Source organism: Phycodurus eques, chromosome 14 (genome assembly GCF_024500275.1).
Source record: "Phycodurus eques isolate BA_2022a chromosome 14, UOR_Pequ_1.1, whole genome shotgun sequence".
NCBI lineage: Eukaryota > Metazoa > Chordata > Actinopteri > Syngnathiformes > Syngnathidae > Phycodurus > Phycodurus eques.
Genome location: NC_084538.1, coordinates 6,897,780 through 6,919,023, shown reverse-complemented (window position 1 = coordinate 6,919,023; position 21,244 = coordinate 6,897,780). Strand labels below are relative to the sequence as shown.

The 21,244-nt window shown below is 39.8% G+C and overlaps 1 protein-coding gene across 3 annotated transcripts in view; it reads right to left on the bottom strand.

Annotated features, from left to right (window-relative positions):
- Positions 1-21,244, bottom strand: part of cdin1 (CDAN1 interacting nuclease 1) — a 76,579-nt gene that overhangs the window by 40,597 nt on the left and 14,738 nt on the right. The window contains exons 3-8 of one of the 3 annotated variants that reach the window (XM_061696343.1): positions 19,350-19,395; positions 16,969-17,033; positions 15,222-15,282; positions 11,331-11,403; positions 901-980; positions 626-675 (exon numbers count right to left, since the gene is read on the bottom strand). In XM_061696343.1, coding sequence (XP_061552327.1) covers positions 626-675; positions 901-980; positions 11,331-11,403; positions 15,222-15,282; positions 16,969-17,033; positions 19,350-19,395 — 375 coding nt within the window. Of the gene's footprint in view, positions 1-625; positions 676-900; positions 981-11,330; positions 11,404-15,221; positions 15,283-16,019; positions 16,067-16,968; positions 17,034-19,349; positions 19,396-21,244 lie in introns of those variants that run through there. The other 2 variants (XM_061696345.1, XM_061696344.1) reach the window with 2 other exon arrangements.

Genomic DNA, 21,244 nt, shown 5'->3' with positions numbered 1-21,244 from the left:
GCCAGTGTTTTTTTTACAAAAAAAAAAAAACTAAACCATGTTCTACTGCCGATTACTAAAGAAACAAAAAAGAAATAAAACAAAAAGAGGGTACACTTTGTTTTGGTAGGTTCGGTGCTTATTTTGTCACAGAAAAAAAAAGTATGCTCAACAACTGCTGGCAATATGGAGAACTGCGTCGAAAATGGCTGGTAGTGAATGACTTAAACATGTCACTACTGTTTATACCTATATAACTGAGTAGGTTACATATAAACTTGAACTGCTGGTGGATAAATGTGACCTGAACTCTCCATGGTGCTGAACTGCATCTGACTGATGACAAAACAAAATAAGAATATTAATAATATACAAGGAAGCCAGCTGGGAGTAATACCAATTGCTTTCACTCAATACCACCAAACTCATGACATTTTTTTCTTTTAACTCCGATACACCCGGTGCCCATGAACATTTAGAATCCCAGGCATCCTACGTCTCCTTCCACATCCTGTATCATTTGCAAAGGATGGCAAACGCCTCCTCCGTGAAGCAGAACTTTTATGTGGGGTGAAGGCAGACACATCTCATCCCCTTCAATAGCTCCTCGTCAATTTCAAGCTTAAAATTTTATGGGATAGGATACTGTTTGATGCAGTCGACCAGTGGTCCATAACAGCAGTCGTTTACTGTGCACTGAGGAGAGGGGGGGGGAATATTACAGCGTGTGGAGAGAGTGAGAGAGATAGAAAAAGGTGGAGGTGAGGGAAGGGATGCCATACAGTTATGAGCAAGAAGAAAACACATGGGCATTCTGGGCAGAAAGTTGCAGGATGCAACAACAAGAGTTACAAGCTCCTTATAAAAGGTAATAGGCAACAAAACTAATAAAACAAATCATTAAAAATGTGAATAATTTACTTGGTATACGTTCTTGGCCAAGGTTTGGTCCGGTATTAATGATGGTTCCTTGAGCATACTGTTGAGGACTAATTTTGAAGCTGTGAAGAGGAAAAAAAAAGAGAAACCACAGAATGATAAACATGATGATGCACATAGTAATGTTTGAGCCCCAAAAATCAACCATATTTGCTCAAATGTGCCTGTTTTATAGACTTCATGCTTCAATTAATCACTGGGTATGTTCTCCGTACAAATAAACGCCTCACCTCAAATAGAGGGCTCATTTCTTCCCTTCATTAAAAAGCTAAACAGAGCACACAAAAACAAGTAGTGGCACTAGGTTTTAAGTGCTGCTGTATTCAATATTGTATTGAAGATCTACCCTTCAATGAGTGATGGAGGCCAATATTTCAACATGAAAGAATTTATTATAATACATAATATACATGAATTATCATTATTTGTGGAATATGATTAAAAAAAAAAAAGAACAATGTATCATCAAAAGAATTGTGTACAAAGAAAGCCCCCAAGTTCCACTAAACACATTACCCCTACTAAATTATTTTACAATATATAGTATATTGTTTTACAATATACTGTATATTATAATGTATCGTATTATAATGAAGTATTATTATTTATCTGAAAAATAATTACTAAAAAAAAAGCGCATGATTTATCATTATTTTAAAAATTAAAAAAATAACACCTTACCCCCACTAGACACCTGGTACTTTCTGCAGTTGAGTAAATAATGATCACGTTAAAAATATATAGAATAGAACGCGATGGAGACCAACCGTAACCTTCAGTGAGTGACGAAGGCAATAGTGAACCACAGAATAACTTATATTCATTACAATACATTACATGATCTACTATGTAATATGCTACTTGAATTAAGTATCATTTGCATAAAATGTTGAACAACTATTTTTAATATTATTCCTAAAAATGCATATGTAAAAAAATTAAAGTCCTAAATAAACGTATTATGTTCAATAATTATTTGCCAAAAAAATGAAAAAAATATACAACATTATTATAAAAAAATATATATACACGCACGCATAGATACAAATGCCTGACCCATACTAGAAGCCCAATACTCTCTGTAGTGGAGTACGTAAACACCCGAGGAAATACAGTAATTGCTCGGCTGAATGGAGGAAACAAACTTGGGAAAACAGACAGTTAACTGAATTAAACTGCCTCGTGCTGGATTAGCATACTACTCCATTAAAAACAGCCACTTGGTGTCTATACAGGTTTTCAATAAATAAATGTTTCAGTCCAGAGCACAGGAGCTCCATGCAGTTTATCTATGTTACAAACGCCGGCTGTTCTGCATGTCTCATCCTCATTCTTGCTCTACTAACATTATAAATCAGACAGAAAAGCCTGCCGGATGGGTTTCCCCGAGTACTGCAACAGGAGAGAGAGAGAGAAAAAGAAAGAGGAAAAAAACACCCTTAAATCATCTCTTAAAAAGATTTGGATTAAATGGTTTGTAACGTGTGACGAAATGGCAGAGGTGTGCCATTTTAGTGATATATACTGTATATGCGTCCTCCTGACAATTCGCCGTATTACAGACAATACATTGGCATGTTTCAATTCACATTTCAGGCATGAATGGCCCCTGGAACAACAGCGTGCAGAGAATCCCTCACTTATTTAGAAAACAGTGTGGGAAAATATATCTGTACAAATCCAGATTGACAAAGCTGGATGGCTCAGGATGCTTCTGAAATTCAAAGAGACGGTTAAATGAAACCTGGTTGATGCTCTTTTACAGGATTCCAGTTGAGGAAGCGGTGCTTCGAGCCCTCAGCTATAGAATAAAGAAGGCAAGGTGGAAGAAGGACAGAGCCTTAAGCACTCCCTTCTCGCTGACACCTCTTTTATTTGTGCTACCTTCTCTGTTTTAGCCTCACCCTCAAGCTCATAACCCCACACACTGCCTTTCAGAACTGCCAAGCTTGGTCTTTATTTCTTTGCTTATTTCTCTCTGAGGTTGGTCTCGTTTTCTTTTTTTCCCCCCTCCTCGGCGAATCCATACCACAATCCCTAGCAGGAAAGAGGGGTTGTAATTTCCCCTTGAGTTAGGACACCTCCTGACAAATGATAATGGGTAATCGATAAAGCAAGGGAAATATGAGGCGGCAAACTTTATGAAGCCAGGAGACATATTACTCCACAGACAACACTGTTTTCCCTTAACAAAGTCACTACTCGAGTGTGCCTAATAATCTGAAGGAAAATCAAAGGCGCCGCAACCACATCAGCAATATTGGCAACTTATTCCACTTTAATGGCATTTGGATTGATTTTTCTCCCCCTCGTCCTAATGGTCCTTTTATAGATTTGACGCTGCTTCTCCAAAACAGTCATGTGTATTAAACCTCCCTGAAGGCTAACGGTAGCCATTAAAGCCCTTGTCTCACTAGGGCTCATAATTGGAGGTTTGACCACCACCACAATTTGGTCTCACATAACACACACAAATACACACTTCACTCGTAGGCTATTATCCCTCCGTTTCTTAAAATTGTTTTGTAGATTGGAACTTCCAAACTGCATTACTCTAAAGCTTTTAAAGTTGTCTTAAATTAGACATTTGATGCATTTTGTTTTTTTCACAATTTAAAACTGTTCTAGCAATGAAAAATAGCAAATATCAACAAAAGCATGGATTTAATTGGAAGCATCACCAAACTGCTAAATTAGACTTGTCAATTAGCATTGAGGCTCGGTGCATGCGGTGCATACAGTGGACACATTGGCAAACACTAATTTTCAAAATATGGCCTCTTTAATAATTGTAAAAAAAAAAAAATTAAATTGTCAGAATTCACAAACCATTAGTAAACGTCAGTAGACTTCAATTTCGACAGCATCAAAGAATGACTGAGTGTTGTTTCTGTTAAGCATTGTTTTGCGCCGTTATGGTTTTCATGTGGGAGGTTTCTACTTACTGTTTTGGTCCAATTCTCAGGCTCTCTGCCAGAGCTGCTATTGACCAACATTTTATGAACAAAAGACTTATTTGGATGAACAGGAAACTTATATTTGGATTTTCCGTGTATTTGAGTTCATCGGGTTTGTGCTGTTTGACAAGAAGGAGCACTGACTGAAGATGCAGACTCCTATATTAGCTTCTAATACTAGTCGCCGATTGGCTAGCTACAATATGCTTGTCAATTGTTTTCAAAAGATAGAACGTTACGTGGCTTACATTAGATTAGTGGTTGATTTCATTGTATGTTTGTGTGGCATGCACCGATTTTCTGCCACTTACCCTGTTCGGAGTGACGGGTGAGCTATAGCCTATCCCAACTGATTTTGGGTAAGAGGCAGGTACACTATGTGGCAGTCAGTACTTGCAGAAACCCTACGCAATTGAGCAGAGATTCAAATACGCAACTTTCAACTGTTAGGCCAACGTGCTGACTTTGGGTACACACTCTGGATTGGTCACCAGTCACAGGACTCGCACAAATCTACCAGTGTCACGGTCAACTTTCGAGGTTCCACTGTATTTCGGTGACTCATCACAATAAGTTGCTCTTCTCCTCCTGCTATATATATATATATTTCTTTGAAGTAGCAGGGTTAAAAATAGCTATAAAGAGAATGACCTTGGCACTGACATTGTGGAATTCCAGCCAAGCATTGACGTGATGAAAATCGAAGGCCAGGTCGCTAATAAATCACCACGCTTTTAAAATGAATTTACCCTAATGCTCATTCATCATGTGGTGTAATACCTTTGCAGGCCCGGTTTCGACAGTGTACACTAACACAGCAGTAAATAACAACAGGGTGCCCGCGTCCCTTGCATCGCTGCAGCTTCCAACATCAGCATACATTAAAAGACGCCCCCGCCTTGCACTACATCGCTTCTCCATGACACTCTGAGCTCATCTCTGGAGCAAACACACACGCACGCAAACACACACACACGCACACAGAGAACAGGCAACGACATACATAAAATAGAGGAAAATAAAAAGCGCAATCTGAAAAGCACCAGACGCAGAGAACAAAGCCCTGCAGCGCATCTTTGCCCCCTTGTAAACAATTCACCAAATTTACTGTAATTGTCCCGTGTTGGTATAAATTGTGACTAAGGCGATGTATCACACGTCAGCATCTGAACATGGCAAGAGCAGAGGAGGAGGGAAAAGAACAAATATGATACTACGCCTCCGTTGAGATTTGCTTAACAAATCACGAGGCTGCAATGGTATATAAAACTCCAAAAGACGACGAGCTAACAACCAAGTAACACTGATTTATCACGGCTCACGTGTGTCATTTTTCTGTTCCTCCGCCCGGGTGAAAAAATCATTAGCCCAAATGCTGAGAAACGTCATTAGATAGCAACATTTGTTGAGGGATAATAAACAATAACAGATAACGACTGTTATTGCGTCTGACACTGATGAGCTCCTCTGTAAGTTTGTTTATTAATTAAAAAAAAAAAAAAAAAAAACACTTTATCCACAATGTGTGAGTGGGGTGGGGTGAAGTGGTGGGAGGCCACTTGGCCATTGCCTCTACATACCCACCACCCCCAACGCTACGTACTCCCCCCCCCCCCCCCCCCCCCCACCACGCAACCCGAGCCATTGAGCTGTGGAGTGGGGAGTGCACTCGTTCATCAAACTTCATGGAGCAAGGGAGAGACAGGCCCTGATAATGTGCGACGCACTAAAGCTGATTTTCCATGATGAATCTCAGAGAATATAAATTGGCTAATATCTGAAAACATTTACAGATACTCCAGGAATTGACTACTTGCACGTTGTGATGAATGAGTCTCCTCCACGCCGGACGACAGCGCCGCAAATTTCCACGGCTGCCTAAAGCCCCGCATTTGATTTTCCAATTTACTCCTTTTTAAATGTTTACTCAAATAGAAGATGTGGTGGGGGGGAGAATCGGTAGGAAATTTTTATTTATTTATCTTTTTTTTTTAAAGGGTCTTTTTAAACTTGCTATATGGGGTGCAGGAGGAGCTGGTTCCCTGTAGAGATTACTGGGGCAGAACTGATCTGCTTCCACCTGATTCTCCCTGAAAGCACTGAGATGAGACTCTACATTCCAGTGTGCGTGTCCGTGTGCGTGCGTGTGTGTAAAAGAATTGCAGCGGTAGATCTGGCAGCACCGAGGCTACATAGGTCAGGCCATTAGACTGCGGCAGAGGCTGGCTGGAGCTCCTCTCGTGAAAGGGAGTAATTAGTATACTTGTCAAGTGGAGTGCCACGGTGCTACTCGCCTCCAACGCACTTGCAAAAAAAAAAATATATAAATAAATAAAATAAAATAAAAAAATCGCTCATCTTGCCTCCATATGCACTCCCTTCCTGCTGCTCTCATTATTTCTAGACACATACACAAACAATCCTTGCCTTCAGGTGAACAAGAGCCTTAACAATGACAGTGGACTCCCAAGTTTGACTGGATGCAACACAACGCGACACCCAGCAATCTACAAAACACCAGAGCCATTATGAATAGATCAAAAGGAGCCTGGAAACATTCTCGCAGTGTTAACATCAAACGAGGGACATTTATAACCTGGCGTATGGGGCTTCTGTAAAGGAATGCGACAATAAATCTTGAGGGCGCTCGAATCACAGTTACAAAACACGCAGGGAGCAATCTAATCTGGAGCCGGGCCTTGGGAAAATGGAAAAGGTCAAATAGCAAGCAAAATTGCCTCCTCGAGAAAGAGAGAAAAAAGTATGTCTAAATCTAGAGCGCCTGTCAGAGAGGGGAATAGAAAGAGGGATGACGAGATTGAAGCATAGCAAAGATGGTTGGGAGGCGGGTGATGAAGGAGCGGGAGCACCCCTGCTGTGGCCGCTACTGAGAGGGGAAATTCTACAGTATAGATTTTAGTGACTGCTATTACCATATTTTCTCATATAGTGGACAGGTACGTTTTATGGACTCGGCTCCAGAAAGTATCATGCTTTACCTCGCTCATGACCCTCAACATGATAAGCAGTACAGAACGAATGGATGCAGTCTCTCTTTGAACTTCAGTGTCGATGGCAGCTTTACAGATGCCATATCAGCTCTACGTGTGTGGGATGCTGGTGTCAGTCGTAGTAAACCTAATTAAAGTAAACCACCTGAGGATTCAAGGTTTGAAATGTATTTCATCACCTTTTGATTATTTTTCCAAACCAGGTCAACTGTAGAATATGCAAATAATTCACCCATACTGTATATCCATTTTCTATACTGCTTATTCTCATCTGAGTGGCGGATGAGCAGGAATCAATCACAGCTGACCTTGGGCGAGAGGCACCCAAGACAAGCACTGGAAAAACATCCAAACGCCACACAGGAAGCCCAGAGCTAAGATCCAAACCCAGAATCTCAGAACTGTGAGGCAGTCGTGATAACCACTTTTCACTTAGCTCTAGACAAATAAATCAATTAAAAATTAATAATTATTAACATGATTATTCATAGAAAATCCTGTGATTAACTCCAGTAGTTAGACAAGTCAATCGTTTTCTATTAGTATGGTTTCAGTTTCCTTCCTTCTCCTGAAAGGGAAGCGTGTGACCTCCAAATAGTGGACAAAACCACCATAAAAAGTTCTCATGTGACCGTTTCCTCTTAACTGGGACAAATCAGCTTCCACTAGACAAGGATCATTATGATTGCTGATATCATATTCAATACATACTAAACTGCTTCGAAGGAATTGATTTATTTACAAGGGCCACCCGATAGTATTTCATTCTGCTTTGGTGACACTCTCGCCCATATTTTCTGCTGAAAGAACTGAAGGAGGGAAGGGGGGGATTGGTCGTCACGGAGAGGTGACGAAAACAAGGAGCAAAACAAAAACAAGGAAGGAGCAGAAAACAATTTGAAGCTGTGCATCGATCCAGCACGGGTGATTGTACATATATTCTCTGCACCCAAAGGCACCATCTCTATATCTCTTAAATGCAAAAGGGAATGGAGAGAATTAAAGAAAAAAAACGACAGCGAGCCACTCCCCAAGTCGGGGTTAATGTCCCTTATATAGAAGTCTATTGATCTTCGTGGGATGCTTTGGAGTTCGAAAGGAACTCGCGTGCAAGGAAGAGCGTGACAAATACACCTGCCAATAGCTCTGAAGCAGCCTGTTAGCTAATTGCCAGCAAAGACAATTACCTAGACATTGTTTCATAATGGTAACACATGACTCCTGTGTAATATACAACCCCAATTCCAATGAAGTTGGGATGTCGTGTTAAACATAAATTAAAACAGAATACAATGATTTGCAAATAATGTTCAACCTATATTTAATTGAATACACTACAAAGATATTGAATGTTCAAACTGATCAACTTTATTGTTTTTAGCAAATCATTATTAACTTAGAATGTTATGGCTGCAACATGTTCCCAAAAAGCTGGGACACGTGGCAAAAAAGCTCATCAAACACCTGTTTGGAACATCGCACAGGTGAACAGGCTAATTTGGAAAAGGTGGGTGCCATGATTGGGTATAAAAGGCGCTTCCTTGAATTGTCCAGTCAATCACAAGCAAAGATGGGGCGAGGTTTACCTCTTTGTGAACAAGTGCGTGAGAAAATAGTCGAACAGTTTCAGGACAATGTTCCTCAATGTACAATCGAAAGGAATTTAGGGATTTCATCATCTACGGTCCATAATATCATCAAAAGGTACAGAGAATCTGGAGAAATCACTGCATGTAAGCGGCAAGGCCGAAAACCAACATTGAATGCCAGTGACCTTCGATCCATCAGGCGGCACTGCATCAAAAACCGACATCAATGTGTAAAGGATATAACCACATGGGCTCAGAAACACTTCAGAAAACCAATGTCAGTAAATACATATACGCTACATCCCTAAGTGCAACTTGAAACTCTACTATGCAAAGCAAAAGCCATTTCTCAACAACATCCAGAAAAGCCGCTGGCTTCTCTGGGCCCGAGATCATCTTAGATGGACTGATGCAAAGTGGAAAAGTGTGCTGTGGTCCGAAGAGTCCACATTTCAAATTGTTTTTGGAAATTGTTGGATGTCGTGTCCTCCGGGCCAAAGAGGAAAAGAACCATCCAGACTGTTATGGAGGCAAAGTTCAAAAGCCAGCATCTGTGATGGTATCGGGCTGTGTTAGTGCCAATGACATGGATAACTTACACATCAGTGAAGGCCCCATTAATGCTGAAAGGTACATACAGGTTTTGGAGAAACATATGCTGCCATCGAAGTCTTTTTCATGGACGCCCCCTACTTATTTCTGCCAAACCACATTCTGCACGCGTTACAACAGCGTTGCTTCGTAGTAAAAGAGTGCGGGTACTTTAAATTGAACTACTAAATAAAAAAGTTTTTCATGATATTAATTTTTTTTTTATTTTTTAGATGCACCTGTATCTAAAGTCTGAGGTTTGAACTCAGCGAGACTTCAGCGCAACCCGTGCAATCAAAAAGCATGTGATATGCTCTCTCTTTGTTGTTTTTTGCAGGATACCATGACATACATACATACATAGAAGGAATATGATGACATTAGAACCTGGAATATATTGCCATGTAGCATTAGTGTAGCGACAAAACCACTACATGTAGCTCTCCTGTCAACAGAGTCGACAATAACAGAAGAACATATGCAACGCAATCTGCGTTTAGACAAGTAGTTAAAAGAGCAATTGACCTACTGTATGACAGTTATGTATCAGAAAACCTCACTCTTCACTCCCCATACTCTACACTATGCATCTGTCACACATAACGTTAATTTGTTTATTTTATTTTTTATATTGTCTTTTTAAAAAAAAATGTTTTACACTTATATGACCGTTACTTAAAGCGTAACCTGTACAGTTAATAAAATATTTTATGATGAGATAGTGTGACCCTGGAACAGATTAGTTCAATTTCCATTTAAACCTTTGGGGGGAAAAAATTATTTGATTGATTGACAAATTGGAGGTCAAACAGCATAGAATTGCGCTCATCATATATGTTTCACGTTTTGTATTTACTATTAGATTATCAATGATGATGTTTTCACAAAGGTTACTTATTTAAATGGGATACCAAATATGACGAACAACAACAAATCATGTTTTCTATGTATAGCGATGCAGGGAAGCTGTGTAATATCCGAGATTGCCTGCATCTCCCGGATGAATGACCAGCTCTACAAGCCGCGACGACTTGTATTTTGACAAGCAGTGGATAACAGCGTTGTAGGTCCAAAGCAATCACACTTTGACGCTGACAAATGGCCGGGCTGTGGTGAATGTGAAAATAACACACATCCCCTTTCATCTCTTTTGTGATTAAATCGCAAGTACATCTTCTCTGATCATCACGCAGACTTCTGCATAGGTCTATTGAATTCATATTGGTGCAAGATTGTTTTTGCATTTGTGAAGTGATTTAGTTTTTCTAAAATTAGTGAAGCAGATATCAAATTACTATAGCAAGTCTTAAAATGTAACACCTAGACTGTTTTGCTTAGTAAAAAAAATGAACATTTGAGATATTTGTAACATTCTTCCCATCCACAATTACCAATTTAGATATCTGCAATGTCATTTAGCCTACGACAAATGCCACTTTCCTAGCGGATATTGGTGGCTGAATGGTAGATATCTGTAATGACAAACCCCATACACAAGAATGGAAAAAGGTGACAATTGATGATGCAGATATCTCTAATTTAGTTTTCACCAGGCACAAAAGAATAACAGATCTATTTGTAATTTCGACTAGTCACAACTCTGTTACATATATCGTGAATGAAAATTCCAATTATACAAAATGTAATTACGACAAGTCAGAAAGACATTGATATGTACAATGTTAATACTGGACAGTCAAATATAGCTTTTAAATGTTCAATCGGCTTGCCATAAATGACCAAAGTATATTTGCTAACACTTGTCTGAATAAAGACGTGGACATTTCAGACACAATGTCTGGACAATGTCGTTGACATTTTCAACAAAAATGTTCGCATCTGGAATTTACTTCCCCTGCAGCTCATCCATCAGCGCCACCTCGGCACTGTTTGCTTTTTATTTTGTCACATTTCGCCAACTCAATTTCCTCAGTGGAGCCAAGCAAGGTTGCAGAGAGGATGCAAGAATAAGGAGGAGGAGGAGAAGGTAGGTTAGATGGATGCAACTGGGGATGAAGGAGGAAGGACTCGAATGTTATAAATAACACTGATGAGGTGAGCTTGTATTGATCCAAAGTGCAGTTGAGGGGCGGCGGCCCCCTACCGCTCAATCGTCAAACCTACTGGAGGTAGTCTGTTGCACATTAGGATGGAGCAGAGAGGAAAATACAGCAAAGGCTGGAACAGAAGGTGGATTTCATAGACAAACGACTCCAATTAAGACTGATGGAGACAATGATTGAGAGGGGGGAATGGAAACTCACGTGTTTCGCCTTCCAGGTCCTGAAGAAACCTGTCTAGGATGACGCGAGCCATCAGCGCAGGAGACAAATCCACCTGAAAAAGAGAGAATTAGCCTTAATAAAACAATGCATGTCTTGAACACACAATGTAATTAATTCATGTATTAATGATTTCATTTTGCCAAAGGAATTGACTTCCGAATTGTTCTGATTTCAAAACATATTTCTCCCATACAAAATAATGAAGGTTCGGTTAATTAATATTATCTGTTGCTACCACAACCTTTATTAACTCTACGGCCAAGAAGAATCCTGTAACCTTGATTCAACCATTGCGGATTACCATTAGCTGGATGACTGGAAATCTACACACACACAAAGTAAATACTATTTTTTGAAACCACATTGGTATTATTTATTGATAATGTGACAATAATTTCAAAATGACAGAAATTATGCTGTAGGCAACATTTTTATTTTACTTACATTTTTGTAACTGTCATACAAGAGTAAAAATAAGTTTTCTCATAAAACTAAAATAAAGTAAAACTACTTGCCCTTTGAGACACCCATCAAACATGCAATAGCGATGGAACAGAAAGGTTAGGTATTACTGTATTTAATGTTACATGTTCTACAAAAAAACTCACTTGGTATAAATCCTTTAGATGCTCACTAAACTGCTGTCACACCAGATTTGTGACATCACACCATGATGGTTAGTTTTGTTTGACTTTTGAGGTAAATTTTTCCAGGAAACTCCAAATTGTACCACTTTTGGGGAGTTGGGGTTTATGTTATAAATTTTATATCAGAAGGACATTCAGTGTAGGCCTTTCCTAAAGCTGAAAGATTATGATTCCTCACATTCTCATGATGTGCTGGGCTATAATGTTCCACGCCAATGGTTGACAACTGAACAACATGTTTTTTTTTTTTTTTCCCCACTGGGGCTCTATCTTTCGGTCTTATTCTTTGACCCATGCGCAACTCCTCTAAAGGTTTTGTGGAAATTAGTTATATAGCTTTTGCAGCATCAAGCTGGCTGGCAGACACAGGCAATTGATGGAGGTAATATATAAAATTAGCTAGATGCACAATGTCTACAGTAAAAAACAAACAAAAACAAAAAAAGAAACAAATGCATCAGCCATGACATGTTGGAAACAGTGACAGACACTGAAATTGTTTTAGAAAACAGTTAATTCAATTAACTCAACCAACATCTGCAACAAGAAGACACATTAAGTCATTACAAAACCTTTTTACTTAAGAGCAAATAAAGCCTTTGTTTGAGAACTTTAGCAGAAAGAAAAAAAAAATATATATATATTTTAATCTTGTTTTCACAATAGGGACCTAAAACACCTTTCAGCTTATCGTATTGACTCTTTACTAGAGTTTGTCCTTTTAACGTCACCGTACTATGACATTAAGAAGGCAATAAAAATGGTCTCTCTCAAACAGGATAAGCAATCAGGTTTTCCTACTACATTTTACTTCTCATTGTCTCACCCAGGCCTTCTCTCAGCTTATTGGCCTGCTCTCCATTATCACCTCTGGATAGCAAGAGGATGACAGATTCCCGGTAAACAGCATCCCTTGAGCTGACATGAAAAATGGCAAACTCACCAACACTCCCCCAGCCTGAATAAGGGCCACCTGATTAGTTCAGGTAGTCGCGTCGCCCTAATTTTCATATTAATCATCAGTCCGTTTCTAGTCGGATCTCAACCATTATACCACTTTAGCAGCCACAGGACTTCTTTTTTTCCTGTGGAAAATTATATTCCAGAGTTCATTGTTCCCCAGAGCTAGTGAGTGTGCAACAGTCGAACATACTGTGATACTCTTCCATGACACTGTTCAGTTCATTAACTGTTCAGCAAATGTTTTAATTAACATTTTAAGATAATAAGTACGTGTCAAGTATAAGCAGAAGTTAACCACTTTAATATGACTACATTAAAAAACACTTTAAACACTCTTAATGTTAAGGACAAATGGGGAGGGGTCAAAACATTTTTAAATTAACTGTCATACACAAGTATAAAATAAAACCTACGACCAATGTAATGTAAAACATAAAAAAATCTATAAGGCTGTGCCCTTTGATCCCAAGACGCATATGGCAGTTAGGCAGTCGTCTGTTAGCATAAAAAGCTAACGTAGCAGTCTACTATATATCTTCACTCAATGTCCCAGTGCGCACACACAATGCAAATCAATTTGTTTTCATTCAAAAAAAGTTGGAACCTACACAAACAGATAAGAGTCAACTACATGACACCTGTCACAGAAGAGCCAAATGAAAGTCCCTTGGTTGGGGGGGGGAAAAAAAAAAATAAAAAAAAAATAAAATGCTTGATACCTGCTTGGAGTGTGTGTGGTGGTCGGGGACCCAGCTATAGCAGGAAGCTACCAAAATAAAAGCTGCACCAGCGCTAAATATGTCTTAGTCACAAAAAAAAATAAAATCTACAAATCATCTGTTGCTGGCTGAAATGAGGTCTAGTGAGGTGTGCTGATATGCAAGATCTCGTATATGTTGGCAGCTGTACATCATTTAAGGTATAATCCTCCCGAATATTTTGGTTGAACAAGCTTTAAGACATCCGTGAGTTGAGGTTCCGCTGTATTGGCATCTATTTTAAAGCCTTTACGTTTAATTGACCTTTACATAAAAAGTCTACATTGAGCATAAAACGGCAATATTCACGGAGGACATCTCGGGGCGAAAAGGGTCCGGCAGCAGTTTTCATCATTGTTAATCATTTCTCTCCATTGGAGATATATTGTCTCATAAAGGGATGAAACTACATCAATTAGTGGTCTGAGAGAGCATGAGTGCTTAGTTTAAATGTTAAGTAGCATATTAAAATGACAGTTAAATGGTTCATAGACAGTTATCTCTGAGCTGGATTCAGTCCTTTAAAAAGAAGAAGAAAAAAACCTTGTGTCAATTAAATGGAGAATGAATAATGACAGTTAGCTTTGAGGCACCACTGATGCATGCGAGCTCCTCTGATTTTAGATTAAGAAACACTCCAGTGCCATTGACTGGTCTAAGGACGCAATAAAAATTCTAATGTGCATTTAAATGGGCAAACTCAGGTTGAAGTGACAGGAGGGCAATGTGCAGAAATGACAAATAAATAAAAGACAAAGACATCTGGTTTCACAAACTCATAAATGAATAAATAAATATTCGATACTGACCCAGTTGATTTTTGTGCAAACTACTTGGAAGCAAAATGCATATCTTACTGCATTAACATTGAAAATTTAGAGGAATTCACATTTTCTGACAGTTTGTAAGGCAGAAAAGAGCACAGAACAAATCAAATGTATTTTTGAAAAATATGTTTTATGCTGAAAATTGGTGTGTAGTTAATAATAAGGCTTTTAAGTATATAACACATTTCTTCAAATACCCTTAAGTTAATAGTGTGTAAATAAACACCCCCTGGTCACAATTGGCAGAAATATGCTATATATTCTTTACATGTGTAATTGTTTACATATAGTAAATACCCTTGGCTTAACCTAATGCACAACATGCGACATCATGTCAAATCAAACAAGCAATGAAGTGATAGAAGGAGGAATTAACGGCTGACCCTACGCTCCTCACCTGTCTGCAGTTTGCACTTTGCCCGGGCCAGTGCAATTTGGGGAAAATTGCATGATAAAACACAACAAAGTATTTTCACATCTGCTTGATGGAGGTGAGAGCTAATTACATTAAATAATTGATAATGGAGCGGACCATTTCAGCAATTTTCATAATGACTAACAGACAAGAGAGAAAATCAAAAACCGCTGCCAACCTCTATATAGGGCTAAATAGATACAAAAGGACATCGATGAAGAAGATGGAAGGGCGGAGGGGGGTGGAGGTTAAACCATTACCTCATTGGCCAACTCCAGCAAGACGGGAGCAGAGGGATGTGTCGTGGCCTCGCTCAGATACCTTCATTATAACAAAAGAAGAACAAAAGCATTGACAACAAATGGGAGACAGACAGAAGAGGGGAGCAGCGAAGGCTAGCCGAGACATGCTAATGTCCCTGATGACTTTGCCCTAGGTGGCATATGGCGTGCTCAACGTGGTTAAAGCAGCACGGCTCCGAGGGCTTCAATCCCCCCCCTAAGCCAGACATGAATATGATGGTTAGTTAACCCCTACCGCCCAAAAAGGCAGTTTTCCCTCCCCAGCTACAATAAACTGTGCCCTCGGATCAGCTTCAAGGTATGTCAGAGTGAAAACGATTGTAGTAATATGCAAGTCACTATTCATGATAGTCCTCACTAAATAGTATTGCTCGTCTTCATTATAACTACAATATGTCCTCACAAGAATTTAATCTGGAAAAGCAGTTTTACACTCAGAAATGAAAACAAAAGAGATGACATTTCTGGAAATAGTGGCCGGGGATCGTTTAATTACTCATGGCCTCGCTCAGATACCTTCATTATAACAAAAGAAGCCTACGCTGTTTTAATTGTACTTTTATTTTTTCCCCATGTCTTTTAAATGTTTATAAGCAGTTTTTTTCTTTGTTTTTAAAGGCTTTTAATCATGTAAAGCACATTGAGTTACCTTGTGTATGAAATGCGCTGTATACATAAATTTGCTTTGCTATGCTTTGGTTACTCAAAAGCAAATGGGGGAGGCGTGTACAAATGCATTTTTGGAATAATATTTACCAATGTGACCGACTGATGGGTAAATTGCCATTTATTTTCAGCCATGGCTCACTCAGCAGAGTGGGTCAACCATTGACCAAGGGGCCGGCGGTTTGAATCCCGACTCGGACTGTCAGCTGTCGAAATGTCCTTGGGCAAGACACTGAACCCTAAATTGCTCCAGGTTGGGATTGTAAATGAGAAACTTTTCTCAACTGCCTTACCTGGTTAAACAAAGGAAAAATTATCATTTCAAGTGAAACTGGAGTTAAAACGAAATGGAAACCCTGAGCAACATAGCTCCATACATAACGTAAACTTGGACGCGCATAACACTGTGGAGCGACCACGTGTCACAGTCTACTAGAACGCTAATTAAAACTCCACATAACGTAAGATCATCTCTAATATTGAGCAGGGGTGTTTATAACGTATAAAAAACTCAGAGAGACTGTATGTGCGTCAATGCTGCTGTTTTAGTTAGCAACAGTTTAAATTGGCTCAGCAGTGAAGTATTTAATGTCCGCGTGTGAAAGATAAATTAGAGGGTATATTTGAGGGTGGCAATTATTCGTTTAGTCATTTATTTGTAATTGACAAACTCTGCTTCCATTTGAGGGATGGCCACTATTTGAGGAAATACAATCACACACCAGTTTGATTGACAATGTTAGAAAGGTATTCATTTACATTATGTTTATTGTACACTTGTGCATACAGTATAAACTGCTTTATTTTCGGAAAAAAACAAAACAAAAACATATTCAAAGTGGTTCTGCTTGTTTCCCAAAATATCAATCTGTTTGTCTATCTAATTACAGTGCATTATTTTTAGGATGGGACCCTACTAAAGTCCCACGACAACAGAAGCTGTATGTAGCAGCAGTCTGGATTGACGCCCAAGTGCTATATGACTGTAGCCCCTTTCCCAGTGGGCAACTGGGCAACGACATAAAGCAGAGCACTATACCTTTGGTAGTAGCTTTCAATGACATCAGGTGCACGGTGCCTCGAAATAGTCCTTTTGGTTCGTTTCTGTTGTGAGAATGATGTCATTAGAAACCAGTAGAAAACACGACTACTACTACTGCTAATACAGCGGTATCTCAAGATAGGAAGAGTATTTTATTGAGTTAGAATTATGGTGGTTAACTTCTTTCCACACTTTTTACATACCAAAACAGTTAGTTTGTCTTTGATCTGTTTCGAGTATTTTAATATTAGACTGGTAACCTTATTTTTACAATGGGCGTTAAGAATGTTAAAAATGCTACCTAAAACATTGCCTGGAAAGTTACTAAAACAATTTTTGATGTTGACTGTTTGACTGAGGTGGCACGGTGGCCGACTGGTTGGCACATCTGGTAACAGTTCTGCGGACCCGGGTTAAAATCTGGCCTCGCCTGTGTGGAGTTTGCATGTTCTCCCCGTGCCTGCGTGATTTTTCTCCAGTTAATCCAGTTTCCTCCCACATCCTAAAAACATGCACGGTAGGTTCATTGAAGACTCTAAATTTCCCGTCGTTGCGAATGCTTGTTTGCAGGGCACATAGAGGTTGTTTGTTTCCATATGCCCTGGGTTTGTCTAGCGACCAGTTCAGGGTGTATACCCCGCCTCTCGCCCGAAGATAGCTGGGATAGGCTCCTGCACGCCCACGACTCTTGTGAAGATAAGCGGTACAGAAAATGAATGAAAGAATGGTTTGACTAATTCACCCATTCGGTTGAGTTTAGATTTTTTTTCCCCCCTTTAAAGTGGTTAACGTTTCACACGCTTGTGTTATGGTTAATGTTTTACTATTTTTCATTTGTCATTAAATTTAGTCTCTGATTTGTTAAAGACTGCATTAATATGAAAATGGTGTACTTATTTTTTCACTTGTGAATGTTAAAAAAATGGAGATGAGCAACAATGCAACACAATGTCATTTCTAGTTATTCTTTTTGTTTAGTTTTTACTATTAATGTTTTTGTACACTGCTAAAATAGGTTTTTGTGACCTCTTGGTGGCCACCATGCTGCCCATGGTGGTGGGCTAGTGGTTCTTTGTGGAGTTTGCATATTCTTTCCATTGTGTGAGTTGTCCGGCTTTCTCCCACATTCCAAAAACATGCATGTTAGACTGAATACTTTAATACTTTAAATTGTCCTTTGGTGTGATTGTGAATGGTTGCTTGTCTACAGGTGTCCTGCAGTTGGCTGGCGACCAGTCCAGGGTGTACACTGCCTCTCGCCCAAAAGTCAGCTGGGATAGGCTACTCAATCGCGACCTTAACGAGGACACGAGAAAATGGATGGATCGATGGTGACAGTTTGACCCCGAAATGGATTATTTCTATTTTCATTATTTCCTACGGGCAAAAACTCCTTTGGCATTCAAACAAATTGACTTTGGAGGTTCTACTGCATAATATGCAATTTCTGCGGAAAATCACTACCGATACGTCCAAGAAGACGTTACTTCACATACCATTTAATTTGTCACGAAGTGAAGGATTTCCCCGTCCAAATGAATAAAATAAAGGCTGATGTGTTCAGCCCTGGCGTCTTTTTCCTAGTCTTATGAATGAGCATGAGGGATCTTAGGTCACAGTGATTTATTTTCAATAAGTTTCCCGACGTGGAGGTGGGGGTCAAAGTGTGCAAAGGCAGTCTTGTACAGCTCCCACCTCCTCCCCTTCTTTTTGATAGAACAATGATGCTATTCCCATGTTCCTCAAACTGACATTTCTAAGCAATCTCCTTGCTGAGGAGCAGGACAAGGGTTAAGAGAGGAAAAGCATTGTTTAAAAAAAACAACGCATTTAAAAACTGCTAGACAGAAGAAAAAAAAAATGTAATTCCACTGAGACAGCCCTGGTGACTGACACCAGTCAGACGGATGATAAATGACTCCATTTTCTGCCCGTGCTACCTTCTGCCACTGGCGGCGGCGGCCATTTATCATCATCGGTTGTCAAGCGTGGAAAGCGGCAGTGACAGTGCGAGTCAGCAAACATTTAGCACACGCAGCCGCACTAGATGGGGAAATTATTATTGTCAGAATAATAATGGTTTAGCATAATTTATTACTGGTCCAGCAAATAAGCAGGGGCTAGATGTTATTAGACAGATGGATGGGGAGGCTTGGCAGCCATCCACTGAGGCTCGGGCAGGCAAGTGGCGTCGACGTGAGGAAGAAGAGGGGGTGAAATAAACGAGTGTATGTTGGCGAGGTGCGAGTGGGTGGGGTGTTGGAGGGGCATCCTCCAAACCAATCAGAGAGCTGGCAGTTCAATTACAAAGAAATAAAGGGACATTCATCATTCAATTAGGCACCTGTCAGGGCTCACAAAGGAAGAAAACTTCTAACCTGGTACTCCAGGGAGAAGATGCTCAGAAGAGTGGACTGCGAGTGACTGGAACAAATACAAGAAGGACAAAGTTAATTACTAGAAAGCATTGCACATATTGACAAAGGAAGAGCGAATGGGTGTGTGCTTTTGGGGTGTAGGGCAGGAGGCTTCAAAGCTCGGGCCAGATGCCCTGTAATCTAAAAGAACATGAAAACAAGTGTGGCAAAGTTGTTCCAGATGATCACCACTGACAGAGAAGACACGGGGAGCTTGAGTGAGGACTTTTTATGTCATTTTCATACATACCATCGCACCAGTTTTATTCATGTAGTGGAATTTAACGTAGGGTTGTGAAGGGCAATATACTGACAACCTTTATTTGTTTGAATGGTAGAATACTCACAAGATAGCCTCACTTTTAGGACTGGCATATGAGACACACTGTGTGAAGCCCCCTCAGCAACCCCCCACAGCAACCGACGGGCTTTGAAAATGGAAACTCGCACTGCAGGAAGCACAGTGGCTCCCAGGAGTAGGTTCATTCCGAAAAGGTTGCCATAAGCTACATTCATCTCAGGCCCCAGGTCAATGTCAAACACCTGGCAAAGACACCAACATGGGGAAACAAGCAGCGGCAAGAGGGACTGTCTTCAATATCCCTCCAAATGTACAGAACATAACCCCACATTGCATCATAGGAAAAGACTTGGATGTTGGTCCAAACTAACAAAATATATGGAAAACATCCAGGGTTGACGACAATTCTAGTTGACCTCTCATGACCTTTGTTCATATTGGGAATAATTTCCCATAGACCATAATCTAAATGGAAATCACCTGTTCCAGGGTGAAGCTGCTGCCATCATAAAACTTTTATCAACCCAAAACAAAACATTTTGTTAACGGTCTAACAAGTATAGTCACCCACAACACATGGTATCTCCAGGTTTAAGGAAGCCAAATTTAAGACTTTTTAAAGCATTCGGAAGGCCTCAATTTTATTAAATATTTACGTTCTTTCATTAATTGGAAAATTTGCTGTTAGACGCTTGCAGTCTTACATTTTCAAGGTATTAAATCTGTTCCTGTTTACAATACCAATGTAACATATCGAACCGTGGCTTTGGTGTACCATACCAAGATCGCATACCATCCTGGTTGATAAACAAGTAACGACACGTACAGCAGAACCTATTGGGCGGCTAGCTAGTGGCCAAAGTCTGGACTTCACCGTCCCTTCAGTCGGCTGGCATAATACTTCAATACTTGGAATCTTAAAGCCTTTCACACTGCACTTAGCAGATAAGACTTTTAAGTTGCCTTTGGTCACGTCGCTCAGTGTGCGTCAGGCCTTAGGAGTGACCATTATGTCCACAAGGTTGCAGGCCCCAAAAATTAAGCTAAACAGTTTCAAGTAAGACAAAAGGAGAGAAACTCTGAGGACAAAAAAACAAAAACAAAAAAAACACTGCCGCTTCAGCATTCATTTACGATGATGCTTGGGAAAGAAGGGGGTCGCCGCAATTTGGGGGAAGGGGGCATTAAATGGTCAACTGTCAACATGTGGACACTTAAAGGAGGGGTGGAAAAAAATTTCTTCCACACTTCAACCTTGCACCTGAGCATTTCAACAACATTACAGCCTTATGGTTGGCATGGGACCGTCACGATCCCCCTGCTGGAACAGACATCTGTTAGGTTTTAAATGGATTACTCCATAATGAGGATGATTACAGTCTAATTACTAAATCTATACCCTGTTAACTTTAAAGGGACATAAAATGCTCTTAATATCTAAGAAAATAGATCTGCTTCAAAAACGCTAAGATCTTTTGGCGCTTTTGTTTTTATTTCTTGAGTCAAGCCATTTTGAGCTCTTATCAAAACTGGACAAAAAGTGAGTAACAAACGG